General features: G+C 40.1%; 1 protein-coding gene across 2 annotated transcripts in view; it reads left to right on the top strand.

Moving 5' to 3' along the window:
* Positions 1-17,500, top strand: part of LOC145415912 (RNA-binding protein 38-like) — a 75,632-nt gene that overhangs the window by 21,771 nt on the left and 36,361 nt on the right. The window contains exon 2 of one of the 2 annotated variants that reach the window (XM_080285027.1): positions 15,521-15,644. In XM_080285027.1, coding sequence (XP_080141153.1) covers positions 15,521-15,644 — 124 coding nt within the window. Of the gene's footprint in view, positions 1-15,520; positions 15,663-17,500 lie in introns of both variants that reach the window. The other variant, XM_080285026.1, reaches the window with a different exon arrangement.

Raw genomic sequence — 17,500 nt, 5'->3', positions numbered from 1 at the left:
CCATAATTGGCCACCAGATTCCTCTTTGAATGGGGTCTCTGGCTGTTGGTTAGGAGAAGATGACGTATTGAAGTACCGTAGCTTTGAATTATTGGACAAGTATTTATAAGTATTGCACACTAATTATAAGTATTTTTTAACCCCTCCTCCATGGTGGGTTTCAAACTGTAAGACATTGTTGACAGTGACAAAGATGAAACGATAAAATGGCGCCATCATTCAAAAGTGGTTAACGGAAATTGGTTTTGGCCGTGTCACCAATTTGGATCTTACAGTTGAAGAACACACTCAAAAGTTAACTAAATAAAAAAAAAGTTATAGTTTATGGGTTCATTTAAGCTGTGTAGATTTTAATACACTTTTAAAATTCAAGATTCAAACGCTGTCATTTTCTACTGGCCAACTGCGAGTCCCCCAGTTTGAATAGCTTCCTGCATTTTTCATATCCTTCCTCCTTCCTTCACTTATTTCTTTATTCTCCACTGAGTCTACCTTCATCACACCTTTGCATCACTCTGCCCAAAGGTTTGATCAATTACCAAAAAAAAAAAAAAGATTCAAAGAGTCTTATTCTATGTGATTTGGGAGATTTCGTAACACCTCTTCCTTAGTGCTTTATTCTGCACATTACACCTTAGTATCCTCTTGTATACTATTATTCAAACCATATCAATATTAAAATGGTTGAAATAGCTTACTGAAGGACGTTAAGGTGTAAGAGAGAGAATAAATCACCATGGAGAATGTGTTACGAAGCCCCGGTGTCACTCGGAATGTGACTCTGAATCCAAGAAGGCGAGAAAAAGTTGTAACCCAGCCAATTGTTGTTACCTTCTAGTCGCCGGCTGTCACAAGCACCTCCACCACCACAACCACAGCCACCACCACAGCCACCACCACAGCTACTAAGCCAAATCGGTGCATAAAAGTTGTGGTTGTCGATGTGTAAGTACGAGGGATGTCGAAATGCGAGAGAGGCGGTTTTTGTAAGTACTTGCGTTGCCCATGCCTTGGAAATGGGGTTCGTGACGTGGTGATTTTAATACAATATATACATATATTTTTTTTTGTCATTGTGTGCTTGTTTTTTCGTTTTTTATTTAATTTTTTTATTGGCTTGGTGATGAAACATTGTGGTCTTGGTAGGAGTGTATAGTGTAGATTTTTGATTGTGACTGATTTTGGCACTCGATTTTGATGCAACAATAATAATAATAAAAATAATCATGCTAAGACAGCTGTGACTGTTGTTGTACATATTGATATCTCTACCTAGGAAGAGTTTGTTGAAATATCTATTATATATTATACATACATTCTTTGTGTTTTTTTGAGTGGGGTTGGCGTGTCGTGTGATTTTTTTTCTTCCAAGATTTTGACTCATGTTTTCTCTTGAGATTTTGCGACTTTGCTGTTGTGGTTGTTGATGTTGCTGTTGTTGTATTTTGTTATAATGACAATATTTAATGGTATATACACACAGACATATATCATGGCATCCGAATAACTTCTCTTCCCTTCCAATAACTTCCTGTAAGACTTTGTTGATGTTCTTACCATATTGACAATCTGGGTATTTAGTCTGACCGTTGCTGTGCTTTGACCTGTAAGTCTGAATAATTAGTTGATTTTTTTTTTCCTTTTTGTGTTGCCTTCTTAGTTGTTCCGTAGTTTTGTTTTTGTAATACTAGTGAACTGAAATGAAACTTTTATATATATTGATTTAAGGACAAATTCTGTTTTGAGTTTTGAAGATCCCAAACACCTCTTCTTTACCGGTTTATTTTTGCATATGACAGTAAAAATTGAATTGAGACTTTTATGTATTGATTTAGGGACATTCTTTTTTATTTGAAGATCCCAAACACCTCTTCTTTACCGGTTTATTTTTGTATATGACACAGTAAAGCTTGAAATGAGACTTTTATATATTAATTTAGGGACACATTCTTTTTTTGAGTTTTCAAGATCCCTAACACCTCATCTTTACTGGTTTATTTTTGCTTATGACACAGTAAAGATTGAAATGAGAATTTTATATATTGATCTATGGTCACATTCTTCTTTGAGTTTTCAAGATCCCTAACACCTCTTCTTTACTGGTTTATTTTTTGCATATCACACATTACAGTTTGACATGAGACTTTTATATATTGATTCAGGGCCACAGTCTTTTTTCTATCTATCTATCTATTGCCAGACGCCTCAATCCCGTTTGGGGTGGCCACAAACAAATCGCCTCCAAGTCGCCCTGTCCCCCGCCATTTCACTGCCCTGCTCCCAACTCACACCCCCCTCTCTCATATACCTCTCCACCCCATCCCTCCATCTCATCCTCGGCCTCCCCCTCCCTCTTCCCCTCTCCACCTCACTCACATACACTCTCTTCGTCAGTCTCTCACCCTCCATCCTCTCCACATGGCCAAACCACCTCAGTGTGTTCCTCATAACGCTTCCTATCACATCCACGTCCACACCACAACGCTCCTTTATATCCTCATTCGTCAGCCTGTCTCTCCATGTGACTCCACAGGCTCCTCTTAAATAACTCATTTCCACTGCTCTCACTCTTGACTTGTGTCCTTCCAACAACGTCCACGCTTCACTTCCGTACGTTAGAGTTGGTATCACAATACTGTCATGTAGTAACTTTTTCACTTCCATGCTCACTTCTCGGTTTCTTATCACTGCTTTCAAAGAACCAGCAACCTTTCTTCCCTGCTGTACCCTTTCAAGCACTTCACCCTCCAAACCTCCATCCTTACTCATCACACTACCCAAGTACTTAAACGTACTCACATTTTCCAATTCCTCACCATCCAACCTCGCTATACATTCACTAACTTCACCTCTCTCAAAGACCATCACTTTACTCTTCCCTACATTCACCTTAAGATTCCGTTTCTTACACACTCTCTCAAACTCATCCACCAAGCCTTGCAGCTCCCCTTCGTCTTCACTCAACAACACAGTATCATCTGCAAACAACAGTACAGGGAGTTTCCAAACACTATCCTCTCTCACCAGGACCACTCCAAAATCCACTACCCTACCTTGTACCTCTTTTATTACCCCATCCATGTACAGATTGAACAACCATGGAGACATGACACATCCCTGTTTCAAACCAACTTTCAAAGAGAAAAATTCACTTAGTTCACCATTCACACGCACTGCAGCCTTCGCACCATCGTACATACTCTTCACAGCATTCAACAACTTCCCATCTACTCCATATATTCTTAACACTTTGCACAATCCTTGTCTATCCACCCTGTCATATGCTTTCTCCAAATCCATGAAAGCCGCATACAACTTCTTTCCCTTCTCTAGAAACTTTTCCACTAAAGATCTAAGAATGAATATCTGATCTACACAACCTCTTCCCTTCCTAAAGCCTCCCTGTTCTTCTCCAACTAATTTCTCTGTTCTTTCTCTAACTCTGTCTATAAGTATCCTACCATACACTTTTCCTATTATACTAAGAAGACGAATGCCCCTATGATTACCACACACTTCTTTTTCCCCTTTTCCTTTGTACAAGGGACTAATTATACCTGACTTCCAATCCTCCAGGACTCTACCTTCCTCCCAGCCCAATCTGCACATCTTCCACATCCATTCTACTACTATCTCTCCCCCATGCTTCAGCATTTCACCACACACTCCATCAATTCCTGGGGCTTTCCCTGATTTAACTTTCTTCATTGCTTCCACAACTTCTATCCTACTGATTTCTTCCTGTCTTCTCACCTCCTTCCTTCTCCCAGCCATTCCCCAGCCACTTATACTCGCATTACTTCCATCCTCTACGTTCAACAATTCCTTAAAGTGTTCTCTCCATCTGTTCACTTTTTCTCCCTTCTCCACTAGTAATCTACCATTTTTATCTTTCACTCCCCTGCTAACTTCACTTCCACCCTGTCTTACTCTTTTCACTTCTCTCCAGAACATTTTCTTACAGTCCCTCCACTTTTGAGTTTTGAAAATCCCTAACACCATTTCTTTACCAGTATATTTTTGCATATGACACAGTAAAGCTTGAAATGAGACTTTTATATATTGATTTGGGGCCACTTTCTTTTTTTAAATTTGAAGATCCCTAACACCTCTTCTTTACCGGTTTATTTTTGCATATGACACATTAAAGTTTGTATTGTGTTATTTATGCAGTCAAAGGCCCATATCCTCATCAGTTAAGGAAGCTTCCTAACACCTCTTCCTTAGCTATTTATTTTCGTACGTTACTTATGAAGTCTGGTGATACTGGAAGGTTTTTGTGTAATACAGAAGAGAACAGTTTGGGGTAATAAACAAAATAAATCGCTTAGGAAAAAGTGTTAGGGAGCTTCCTCATTAGAATACAACCCAAGGTCATTATAAAAACACACCTATAACATACAGGAAAATGTTTAATTGTAAAATGCAAAATAATTCGGTTAAGAAGAGGTGTTAAGAGATTTCGAAAATGGTGAAAATATTGCCGTAGCGTATTCCACATTTTGATTTAACCCAAGGGAGTGAGGGGGAGGGAAGCAATATTAATATCTGTCTGAATTTCGTTTTTAACATTTTTGAAAAAGTATTGTTTGGATTTTCAGGCAGGAAGTATATGAATTTTCCGGGTTTTTTTTTTTTTTTTTAAGCAAGCGCGGATCCAACACAACAGATGCTGAGCGATACAAACTGTTACTCACACTGGAGATTTCGCGAGTCCTGTTCTGTAGCGATTTATTTTGCACGTATCACCTTAACGTTGTCTTCTGTGCTATTTATGTTAGTTTGATGCTGACCTAGTTGCATTAGTGATATACAAGAGGGTAATTATGGAGGTGTAATGTATAGAATAAATCGCTAAGGTAGAAATGTTACGAAATCTTCAATAAAATATGACATGCAGATACAAGCAGCGAGGTTGAAGAGTGTGTGTGTGTGTGTGTGTGTGTGTGTGTGTGTGTGTGTGTGTGTGTGTGTGTGTGCTTTTTGCGAGATGCCACCAGCTTTTTGGACACACACACACACACACACACACACACACACACACACACACAAAATATGATACTAGTCACGAAGAAGTGCTATGCAAAAGCTGTAGAGAGCCGTAACATTTCCTGAGATGGAGCCACAGTACGTGACATAACCAACACCTGGACGAAATTCTGGGCCAAGTTAAGATGAAAGAAGTATAGCCCAGTGCAGTATTTGGCACGCGGAACGCCTTAACACCTTTTCCTGAGCGAATTATTTAGCGTCTCTTATATGATTTAACATTTACTATAAGGGGAAAAAAATAGGACAGGACGTTTAGAGATAAGCAAAATAAATCGCTAAGGAAGAGGTGTTGAGGATCTCCAGACCCACTTTGAAGATACCCTGAAAATTTAGAGCTAGATTTAATACCCTAGAACTATCTTTAATTAGAGCTATCTTTAAAATACCACATCGGATATCGATACACCACATAACCATATAGATGTTCATTATCTTTTTTTTAGAACTAGCTCACTCAAGTTAAATTAGAGCTAACTTTAATAAGCGTACAATAGGGCTGTGAAATTAAAGCTATCTCTAAAACACTACAGACTTTCACACACGTAGACTTCCTGTATTGTCACTCTCTTTAATATTTTAGAACTAGCTCACACATATACAGATTCTACAAGACTGATTTTCTTTGTAGTTATTGACTTGAGGCCTTATAGATTTGTGAGCTATCTTTACTTGCACTCTCTCTTGCTTTATTTCTTTATCATGGCTGCCTTGCTTTTCCTGTTTGTTTTCTTTGAGAGAGAGAGAGAGAGAGAGAGAGAGAGAGAGAGAGAGAGAGAGAGAGAGGGACCATCTAGTAATATGATAAGGATTACTCGCTCTGTCACCCATCCCTGACCCCCCTCCTCTCTCTCTCTCTCTCTCTCTCTCTCTCGTTTTACACACACACACAAAATCTTTCTCTCTCTCGTTTTGCACACACACACACACACACACACACACACACACACACACACACACACAAAATCTCTCTCTCTCCCTCTCTCTCTCTCTCTCTCTCTCTTTCTCGTTTTGCACACACACACACACACACACACACACACACACACACACACACACACACACACACACACACACACACACACACACACAAAATTCTCTCTCTCTCTCTCTCTCTCTCTCTCTCTCTCACAGGACGCGTGCCTCCTCAAGCGTGTGCAGCGCTTAGAGTTACACCACAGCCCCCCCTCTCTCCCTCTCTCTCACTTTCTCTAATTCCTCTCTCACTCCTTCCCTCTCTCTCTCTCTCTCTCTAGATCATGGGATAAGGTAGCATGTGATTATTATGATTATTGTTGTTATTATTATTATTATTATTATTTGCTATCGTCAGTTACTTTTTGCTTTTTTGATATTATTATTATTGTTATTATTATTATTATTATTATTATTGTATTATACAGGTATTATTATTATTATTATTATTATTATTTTATTATTATTACTATCATTATTATTATTATTATTATTATTATTATTATTATTATTAGCGATTAGTAAGGGCTGTATGTAACTTCCGTTCAGTATTTATCTCCCGAAATAAGCAGAGTTATCCAAGGCCGTCAGGAATACACTAATGACGTCATAGTAGTAGAGACGTCATCGTAGTAGTGACGTCATCGTACTATAGTCGCGGCGCGTGACTCTGAGGTTGTTATTATCGTGCCCTGGCAACCTACCATTCAAAAGTGCGTCTGATTTCGTGTATAATATGAGACGCATGTGATTCGTGTATAATATGTTCGTGTATAATAATATTCGTGTATAATATATTCGTGCATAATAATATGATTCGTGTATAATATAACATGAAATCGGACGCACTTTTGCATGGTAGGTTGCCAGGGTACGATAATGACAACCTCAGAGTCGTGCGCCGCGACTATAGTGACGTCATATTGAAAAGGTGGATTCCATTTTTCACCGACAAGGAGGGTATGTTTTCGCCCCTGTTTATGTGTGTTTGTTTGTCAGCAGGATTACTCAGAAACTAACAGAGATTTTGACCAAATTTGGTGGGTAGATAGGCCATGTCCCAGGGAACAATCGATTAAGTTTTGTGTGTGTGTGTGTGTGTGTGTGTGAGTGTGTTTGTCAGCAGGATTACTCAAAAACTACGAGAGAGATTTTGACCTAATTTGGTGGGTAGATAGGCCATGTCCCAGGGAACAATCGATTAAGTTTTTTTTCTTGTGTGTGTGTGTGTGTGTGTGTTTGTCTGTCAGCAGGATTACTCAAAAACTAACAGAGATTTTGACCTAATTTGGTGGGTAGATAGCCCATGTCCCAGGGAACAATCGATTAAATTTTGGCACCGATCCGGATGGTATTACAGATTCTGGATCCGGACAACACTTTTTGCGAAACCCCAATCAGTGATGAGAAAACCTAACCCATTATGTAGAGTGGTTTGGAAATGACGTGGCCCTTGTCGGAGAGATGCGCTCCACTGAGTGTCCTAGTATTTTACATGCCGTTGAAGTCAGACGCCATCTTAGATTTGGTCTGAAGTTTGGTGGGTGGGTTTGATTGATTGATTGAGAGAGAGAGAGAGAGAGAGACAGACAGACAGGCAGAGAGAGAGAGAGAGAGAGACAGACAGACAGACAGACAGACAGAGATGCAAGTAAATGGAACTTAGGTTTTGAACTGACGGGAGAGAGAGAGAGAGAGAGAGAGAGAGAGAGAGAGAGAGAGAAATGGAACTTAGGTTTTGAACTGATTGAGGAGAGAGAGAGAGAGAGAGAGAGAGAGAGAGATGCAAGTAAATGGAACTTAGGTTTTGAACTGATTGAGGAGAGAGAGAGAGAGAGAGAGAGAGAGAGAGAGAGAGAGATGCAAGTAAATGGAACTTAGGTTTTGAACTGATTGTGGAGAGGGAGAGAGAGAGAGAGAGAGAGAGAGAGAGAGAGAGAGAGAGACAAGAAACTCTCAAGGGGTATCATATGGTGTAGGGACGGCTCAGTGTGCTGGTGTGGGCGTAGGTGTGGCAGTGGGAGTAGGAAATAAATAATGCATAACAGACACTACAACAGCTGTACCCGCAACACACAAGAAGTAGCCCAGTGAGGTGGAAGAGGAGCGTTATATATGGACCACCCTATAAAAATAAATAAATAAATAAATAAATAAATAATAATGGATAAAAAGCCTGATAAATGAAGGAGGAAGTAAAGTTATCAGTCAGTAATATATCGTATTTTCCCGCCAATATGCAGCAGCTTGGGTAACCGGATGTGACGTCATTTGTTTACACTGATCGTTATTTGTTTTGTATCCTCTATGTCTATCTATCTGTCTGTCTACCTATCTGTTTATTTATCTATCGCCAGACGCCATAATCCCGTAAGGGGTGGCCGTTTGTCTTTGGGTTAGTTGTTTTACGGGGAGGGGCACTAACCCTCCACCAAACCCACTTGTTGACACGTGGGGAACACGTATGGGTTGGCTATATGGTTACCACCCAGCGTTGTTAATGGTTTCCTGGCTTACAGGAAACCATTAGGCTTGTCACTCAACGTAAAGCCACCTGAAAAGGAAAGAAGAGTAATAAAAAGTGACAGGAAAGATGAGAGAAATAGGAAGAGAGGAGGACAGATGAAGAAACAGAATGATAAAGATGAAGGAAGAAGTAGGCAGCACTACATCCAGTGAGTGGATGATGGTGAGACATAGAAAGAGAGGAGGACACACAAAAAGAATGATAAAGGTGAAGGAAGAAGTAGGCAACACTACATCAAGTGAGTGGGTGATGGTGAGAAATAGGAAGAGAGGAGGACAGACAGAAAAAGAATGATAAAGATGAAGGAAGAAGTAGGCAGCAAATCATCAAGTGAGTGGGTGATGGTGAGAAATAGGAAGAGAGGAGGACAGACAGAAAAAGAATGATAAAGATGAAGGAAGAAGTAGGCAGCAAATCATCAAGTGAGTGGATGATGGTGAGAAATAGGAAGAGAGGAAGACAGACACAGAAAAAGAATGATGGAGGTGAAGGAAGAAGTAGGCAACACTATATCAAGTGAGTGGATGGTGGTACTCTGATGATGATACTCTGTCTAAAAATTGCCCTTCCTTTTATCACTCTAACTTGGCGTAAAATTGCCATCCCTCCATCTTGAATGTTGAGAATATGTTGCTAGTCACGAAGAAGTGCCATAGTGTTCATTTACCACTACTGGAAATAAGCTGCAAATGGACGAAAATCTCTGCCAAGTTAAAATGAGTGGACTATAGGCGTTTTTCTCTCCCCTAACACTGTATAAGTAGCGACTAAGGCTATGTTGGTTTAAGTATGTAGCAATATGTCAGGATTCCGAGGGATTGAATGGTGAGTCAATGAGTGTGTGGCCCATTTAGCTGGTTAGTTTCTCTCTCTCTCTCTCTCTCTCTCTCATTATTATTATTATTATTATTATTATTATTGTGATGATGATGATGATTACTACTACTACTACTACTACTATTATTATTATTTAGGAAAGGCTTTTAGAACTGGTAGTGAAATTTTCTCGTCTTCATTAACCCATTTAGTAAGAGAGGCCTTTCATAATTTGTCTAAGGGCACGACCACACCAAATGCATGTTGGTGCGGGCGGGTGTGCACGTGCGTGGGTGAGTGTGGGAGGGTAGGGGGCGAGTGGAGGCGGGTGTGGGCGGGAATTTCCATGGACTTAAGCGATACGCCCGCCCGCACCAGCAGGGGTTTGGTTTAAGCGATACGCCCGCCCGCACCAGCAGGGGTTTGGTTTGGACGAGCCCTAAATTGGTGTGGAGAAAGACTAAGAAAAAGACGTTACTGGGCTGAAGTGATTTAAGTCATGGTTTTAAAGACGTTATTAATTTTTTTCGCTCTGTTTATTTATTTATTTGTTTATTATTATTATTATTATTATTATTATTATTATTATTAATCGTATTATTATTATTATTATTATTGTTATTATTATTTTTGATGCGTGAAAGGTGGTGGGGTTGCGTTGATGTGCGTTGGTATTGGCGTTCATATAGGCATCTTTGTGCATGATGATGATGATGATGATGAAGGTAAAGGAGGAGGAGAAGGAGGAGGAGGGTGTTCTAATAACCAGAGGGTGTCCGAAAACCTCACAGAAAACGGCGTCAGGGCTAACTATGCTGTTGTTACAGAAATGGTGTTGGTTGTGGTTGTATTTGTGTTTGCTGTGTGCTGTGGTGTTGTGTGTGCGTGTGTGTGTGTGCATTTTTTTGCGTTAGTGCGTGTGTATGTGCGTTATTATGTGTGTGTGCATTGTTATCAGTGTTAGTGTGGGTGTGTGTGTGTGTGTGTGTGTGTGTGTGTGTGTGTGTGTGTGTGTGTGTGTGTGTGTGTGTGCATTTATTTTGCGTTAGTGTGTGTGTACTATGTTGATTTGTAATACCGTTATTGTTGTTTGTGTGGGTGTGTAGTATGTGCGTTACCGTATATATATGTGTGTGTGTGTGTGTGTGTGTGTGTGTGTGTGTGTGTGTGTGTGTGCATTGGTTTTTGCGTTAGTATGTGCGTGCGTTGCTGGTTTGCCGTATCGCCTGTGCAGTGTTGTTTGCATGTAAGTCAGCTTTTAAATCTGCATAATATTTGAATTTAGAAAGTATAAGATCAACCTATAAATAAAAAAGAAATGGAGAGAAAGCACAGGAGAAAAACAAAATAGCACTAGGAAAAAAAAAAAATCGAAAAAACGCAAAAACTCAAAAAAACGTAAAACAATCGAAAAAAACGTAAAAAAAAAAAGTCGCAAAAATTCAAATTAATGTCGAGAAAATGAAAATAATGTCGCCAAAAAAAAAAAAAAAAAAAAAAAAAAGAAAATTTTTAAAAAGTCGAAGAAACGCAGTGTCGTAAAAAATCAAAAAATGTCGAAAAAACGCAAAAAATGTCGAAAAAACGCAAAAAAATATCGAAAAAACAAAAAAAATATCGGAAAAAACGCAAAAAAATATCGGAAAAACGCAAAAAATGTCGAAAAAACGCAAAAAAATATCGAAAAACGCAAAAAATTTTCGAAAAGACGCAAAAAATGTTGAAAAAACGCAAAAAATGTCGCAAAAACGCAAAAAAATATCGAAAAACGTTCAAAATAATATCGAAAAAACGGAGAAAAAATTGGAAAAAACTCAAAAAAATATCGAAAAACAAAAAAATATCGGAAAAAACGTTCCAAATATCGGAAAAACGCAAAAAAAGTCTCAAAAAAAAAAAAACGCAAGAAGGTAAAAGAAAAACACAAAAAATTAAACTAACTCTGATGCCTAAATAAAAAAAAACAAAGGAAAGAGAAGATTGAGAGAGTACATTGAAAGTCTGGTATTATTAGCTGGTGTTTAGAGACAGATAGGAAGTTAGGAAGTATTTAGTAGATATATATATATTTTTCTACTAGGTCCCGTGCCAAAGAGAGAGAGAGAGAGAGAGAGAGAGAGAGAGAGGAAAAAAATTGACCAAGAAAAGGGTATTGATTTTTTTTTTTGACGGGGGGAGGGGGCGAATGGAGAGGGGGGCAAGAATTTTTGAAAGGCCATTTTGAACTTTTTTTTTTATGCAAGAAAGAAGGAAACAAAGGCCAGACACCCGGCCGATTATGCCCTCCAAGAAAATAATACGGATGAAGTAACAGAGAGCCAAATTCAAGATGCGCTCATTTCGAGATGCCTGGACACACTAAGGTTAAAAGACTGGAGGTCATAGGCAGTAGGAAATGCAGACAGAGGAAGACAGTTTGAAGTTTTGTAGGTATCTGGTCATATGGAGAGGATGGAGAGTGAGAGACTAACGAGGAGAGTGTATGTGAGGGAGGTGGAGGTGGGGAGAGGGAGGGGGAGACCAAGAGTGAGGTGGTGAGATGGAGTGGAGAGGTATATGAGAGAGGGGGGCTTGAGCTGGGGAGGAGGGGAGGAGATGAAGGGATGGAGTGGAGAGGTATATGAGAGAGGGGAGTGTGAGTTGAGGGAAGGGCAGTGAAATGGCAGGGGACAGGGCGACATGGAGGCGATTTGTTTGTAGCCACCCCTTATGGGATTAAGACTCCTGGCTGTTAATAGATAGATAGATAGAAAAAGCTGTCCCTTTGAGTATTTAACAGCAAGGAAATCATCTGTCACAACCCTTAACTACCCAATTAACTTTTGTGCATCTCGTGTTTAGGTAACGATGGCTGATAGGTGGTTGGGTGAGGCAGAAGCACATGTCTAGAACCGATTTATTCACGCTGCCATAACGATCACACTCTGCTATCACCGTCCAGAAACACATGTCTAAAACCGATTTATTTAAGTTTCCTGAACGATCACACCTTGCAATCACTAGCCTTTGTTCTGTTAATCTACCTATCCATCTATCTGTCTGTCTATCTATCCATCTATCTATCTGTCAATCAATTCATAGCCAAACGCCTCAATCCCTCAAGGGGTGGCCACAGACAAATCGCCTCCATGTCGCCCAGTCCCCTGCCATTACGCTGCCCTTCTCCCAACTCACACGTCCCCTTCTCTCATACACATGTCCACTCCATCCCTCCAACTCATCCTCGGCCTTCCCCTCCCTGTTAATCTTCCCAGTAACTGCTATCGCGTATCGTGGTAAATCATGCTATAAACACTCTTGTCTTTCCTCTTAGGCCATATTATAATTACTAATACTTTGTTGAATTGGTGTTGGAGAGCGTTACTTTCACGGCTCTCCTTTTCCTCCCTTCGTCTCCTCCTCCTCCTCCTCCTCCTCCTCCTCCATCCTTACTTTCTCTCTTCCTTCCCTCCTTCTCTCCCTTCCTTCCTTCCTTCCTCAGCCTCACCAGTTTATTAGCCACTCCATCCTTCCCTTCCTTCCTTCCTTCCTTCCTTCCTTCTCTCCCTTTCACACAGCGGCACCAGTTATACAGACATCCCCAAACCCCCTCCCTATGCCCCGAAAGGAGGATGGTGGACTGAAGGAGGTCATTTTTAGCCTGCAGTCCACAAGGCTTACGTTTCAAATGAGAGAGAGAGAGAGAGAGAGAGAGAGAGAGAGAGAGAGAGAGAGAGAGAGAAAACCTTGTTCATCCCAGTTCAGGCAGCCTACTATACCCTTTTCACTCTAACCTGGCCTAAAATTGCCATCTCTCCATCTTGAATGCTGAGTTGTAGCAATAGATAAACGCTTAAATACGATGCTACTCACGAAGAAGTGCTCTGGAAAGGATACTCTAAAATATGATGCTAGTCACGAAGAAGCGCTCAGGAAAGGATACTCTAAAATGTGATGCTAGTCACGAAGAAGTGCTCTGGAAAGGATGCTTTAAAATATGATGCTAGTCACGAAGAAGTGCTCTGGAAAGGATACTCTGAAATATGATGCTAGTCACGAAGAAGCGCTCAGGAAAGGATACTCTAAAATGTGATGCTAGTCACGAAGAAGTGCTCTGGAAAGGATGCTTTAAAATATGATGCTAGTCACGAAGAAGTGCTCTGGAAAGGATACTCTGAAATATGATGCTAGTCACGAAGAAGCGCTCAGGAAAGGATACTCTAAAATGTGATGCTAGTCACGAAGAAGTGCTCTGGAAAGGATGCTTTAAAATATGATGCTAGTCACGAAGAAGTGCTCTGGAAAGGATACTCTGAAATATGATGCTAGTCACGAAGAAGCGCTCAGGAAAGGATACTCTAAAATGTGATGCTAGTCACGAAGAAGTGCTCTGGAAAGGATGCTTTAAAATATGATGCTAGTCACGAAGAAGTGCTCTGGAAAGGATACTCTGAAATATGATGCTAGTCACGAAGAAGCGCTGTGAAAAGGATGCTCTAAAATATGATGCTAGTCACGAAGAACCGCTACGAAAAGGGTGCTCTAAAATATGATGCTAGTCACGAAGAAGTGCTATGGAAAGGATACTCTGAAATATGATGCTAGTCACGAAGAAGCGCTACGAAAAGGATGCTCTAAAATATGATGCTAGTCACGAAGAAGTGCTCTGGAAAGGATCCTCTAAAATATGATGCTAGTCACGAAGCAGTGCTCTGGACAGGATGCTGAGTTGTAGTATTGTCTTTTTCTGCCACTGAGCAACGTAGAATAAGCTAGAAAAAGGCGAAAATCTGAGCCAAGTTAGAGTGAAAAGCGTATAGAGTGCCATAACCGGGAAAGCTCCTTAACACCTCTTCCTTAGCGATTTATTTTGCCTGTTACACCTTGCTGTCCTCTTTTGTGTTAAATGGTTCTAATATCGCCATACTCTTGATAAATAACGTATAAAAATAAATTAACCGGCCATATCCAAAAATAAATCGCTAAGGAAGAGGTGCTAGGAAACATGAATACTGGCTCTGGGTGTGGTACATTGGTAGGCTGGTGGAGTGGCATCTGTTAGTCTTGGGGCTCGATCCCTGGCACACTACGGATATATTAGCATCTTCATTTCAGTGACTTATTTTTTTGTATTTTATTCTTACTGTCTATGAAGGATTTTGTTCACGTTAGGATATACTTGCAGAGACAGAGGATTAGATACTGTATTCATTAACAAATTCAGTGTCAGAAATTTGTCTTTAAGTTTAGTCAAATCGTCCAGAGATTCCAGGAATAAGATTAGAATATCGTCTTGAACAGAGGATCACCGTCCTCCATCTTCTCAAAATCTTCTATCTATCTATCTATCTATCTATAGCCCGACGCCCTAATCCCGCAAAGGATGGCCGCAGACAAAACGCCTCCAAGTCGCTCTGTCACCCACCATTTGACTACCCTCCCCCCAGCTCACGCCCCCTCCCTCATATACCTCACTACTCCATCCCTCCATCTCATCCTCGGTCTACCCCTCCCTCTCCCTCCCTCCACCTCACCTACATACACCCTCTTAGTCAGTCTTTCATTCTCAAGATCTTAAGGTCAATAAAATCGCCTAAAATACCAAGAATGAATTAAAATGGCGTCATCCTCCTAAACAGAAAATCACTCTTCTCTTTGTCTAAATCACAAGTGCAATAAAATCACCAAAAAAAAAAAAAAGAAAAAAAAAAGCAAAGGTAAAATGAAAATGATCTTGTCCTTGTAAACAGATAATCACCTTCTTTTGTTTCACTAAGAATAACACATTAAAATCACCATCACATTCGCTAACAGTTGCCTTAAAACTCCAAGAATAAAATCAGAATGACACCCTCGCGTACACAAATAATCACCCTTCTCTACCTTATATATACTGTAAACACACACACACACACACACACACACACACACACACACACACACACACACACACACACACATTAAAATCACCATCATATTTACTAACAGTCATCTAAAAAACACAAACAGTAAAATTGAAAATGGCATCCTCCTCCTAAACAGGTAATTACACTTCATCTCTCTTGTGAAAAAAAAAAAAATATTAGTATGGTAGTGACTGTCCTCCATCCTATTTAAAGTGTACATTAAAATCACCAGCAATTTCCTAACAGTTTCCCCACCTCGGCCCCACAGGTGACGATGGCGGACAAGGGTGGGGCAGAGAGAGCCATCAAGGAGCCTAACCCTGTGATTGACGGCCGCAAAGCCAACGTCAACCTGGCCTACCTGGGCGCCAAACCGAGAGGGTCGGCCGCAGGTGAGGAGCAGATATATGGTTCGTATTGACGCACCTCATAGTCACTAACACACCTGGCCATGTTATTTATTTATTATTAATTTATGTGTTTATTTATTTATTAATTGCACATCCTCCTTACTAGGCTTAGACTCAGGTTAGGAAAACTGTAAATAATTCTTACTGACGTACCCCATGACCCACTAACACACCTGGCCACGTTATTTATTATTTATTTATTTATTTAATTATTGCACTTTCTTCTTACTAGACTTAGACTCAGGTTAGGAAAATAGTAAATAATTCGTACGGACACCCCTCATGACTCACTACAGTCGTTCTATTTTATGAAGGCAGTTTGGGTGGGACGCTGTGGGACCTCACTCTGTTAGCTCTGTTGCCACATCGTCGCCACACACGTGCTCTCTCTCTCTCTCTCTCTCTCTCTCTCTCTCTCTCTCTCTCTCTCTCTCTCTCATATTTATTAACTACTACTAATTGTATTTTCTTTATTTTTTCTCTTGTTTTCGACTTTTTTAACACCACCCCTGAGGTAAATTTCTATAGATGCGTGTTTTTTTTTTTTATAGCTTCCATGGCGGGAGACTGACCGAGTATGACCCGCTCACGCAGGGCTATCCCTCGTGTCACCATCTGACAACGTCGCAAAAGCAACGCTGACAAGTCTTGAGATGTATACTATACTATAGCTTTTTTACTGAATTACATCTATACAGAGTGTTTAAAATTCATTTATAAGTAGTTACTAGCTTAAAATAGGAGAGTGAGAGAGATAGAGAGGTGAGCACAAATAATTACACGTGTGTCGGCGGCGATGTGGCAACAGAGCTAACAGTGTGAGGTCCCAGATCACCCCACCCAAACTGACTTCATAAAATAGAACGACTGTAGCACAGCACCATACCTCACTAATGAATTACTTTGAGTCATAGTCACTTATATATAGTCTTCTTAGCACTTTTTCCTTGCTGATTCATTTTTGCAGAGGCACAATAATACTCTGTTTTATAAATCCGAATTCGAAGTAACACAGGAAGCCTCGTAACACCCTCTTTTATTTATTTATTTATTTAATTTTACACTTTCATGTTCTTGTGTATGTTATTTTTAAGACAGTGTTAATCTGACCTATTTGGGCGACACACTTACAGGATTGGCTGTAGATAGTGGTAGTAGTAGTAGTAGTAGTAATAGCAGTAATAGTAGTAGTAGTAGTAGTAGTTGTAATGGTGGTGGTGGTGGTGGTGGTGGTAGAAGCAATAGTAGTGGTGGTGGTGGTAATACATGTAGCAGTAGTAGTAGTGGTAGTAGTAGTAGGATTAGTAGTAGTTGTTGTAGTAGTAGAGTAATAGTAACAATAGTAGTAATAGAGTAATAGTAGTAGTAGTAGTAATAGTAATAGTAGTAGTAGTAGTAGTAGTACAGTAATAACAAAAACACTTAGAGTAACAAGGTATATTTTTTGTGGTGTGTATAAAATATGGAAATAGATGGGGAGAGGAGGGGGGAGGGGGAGGGAAAGGGAGAAAGAAGGAAGGGAGGAAAAGAAAAGGAAAGGAGGGAGGGAGACTTGTGAGGGGGCTAGGAAGACGAAAAGAGAGAGGAGAATGAACACACACACACACACACACACACACACACACACACACACAGAAAAAGAGAGAGAGAGAGAGAGATGTGAAAAATAATAGAAAATACAAGAGAGCGAAATTGGCAATAGTGAGATCAGGGTTTGCGAGAAAGAGAGAGAGAGAGAGAGAGTAAAAAATCAAGCAATATAGTTTCCTCTCTCTCAATTGCGTGATAGAGAGAAATCAATCAACTAACTCACTTCTGTATTCATGGTTTTGAATTTT

This window comes from Coenobita brevimanus, chromosome 104 (assembly GCF_032717465.1).
Source record: "Coenobita brevimanus isolate Jiangsu-jjx chromosome 104, ASM3271746v2, whole genome shotgun sequence".
In the NCBI taxonomy this organism is placed as follows: domain Eukaryota; kingdom Metazoa; phylum Arthropoda; class Malacostraca; order Decapoda; family Coenobitidae; genus Coenobita; species Coenobita brevimanus.
This window is presented reverse-complemented; position numbering and strand designations above follow the sequence as displayed.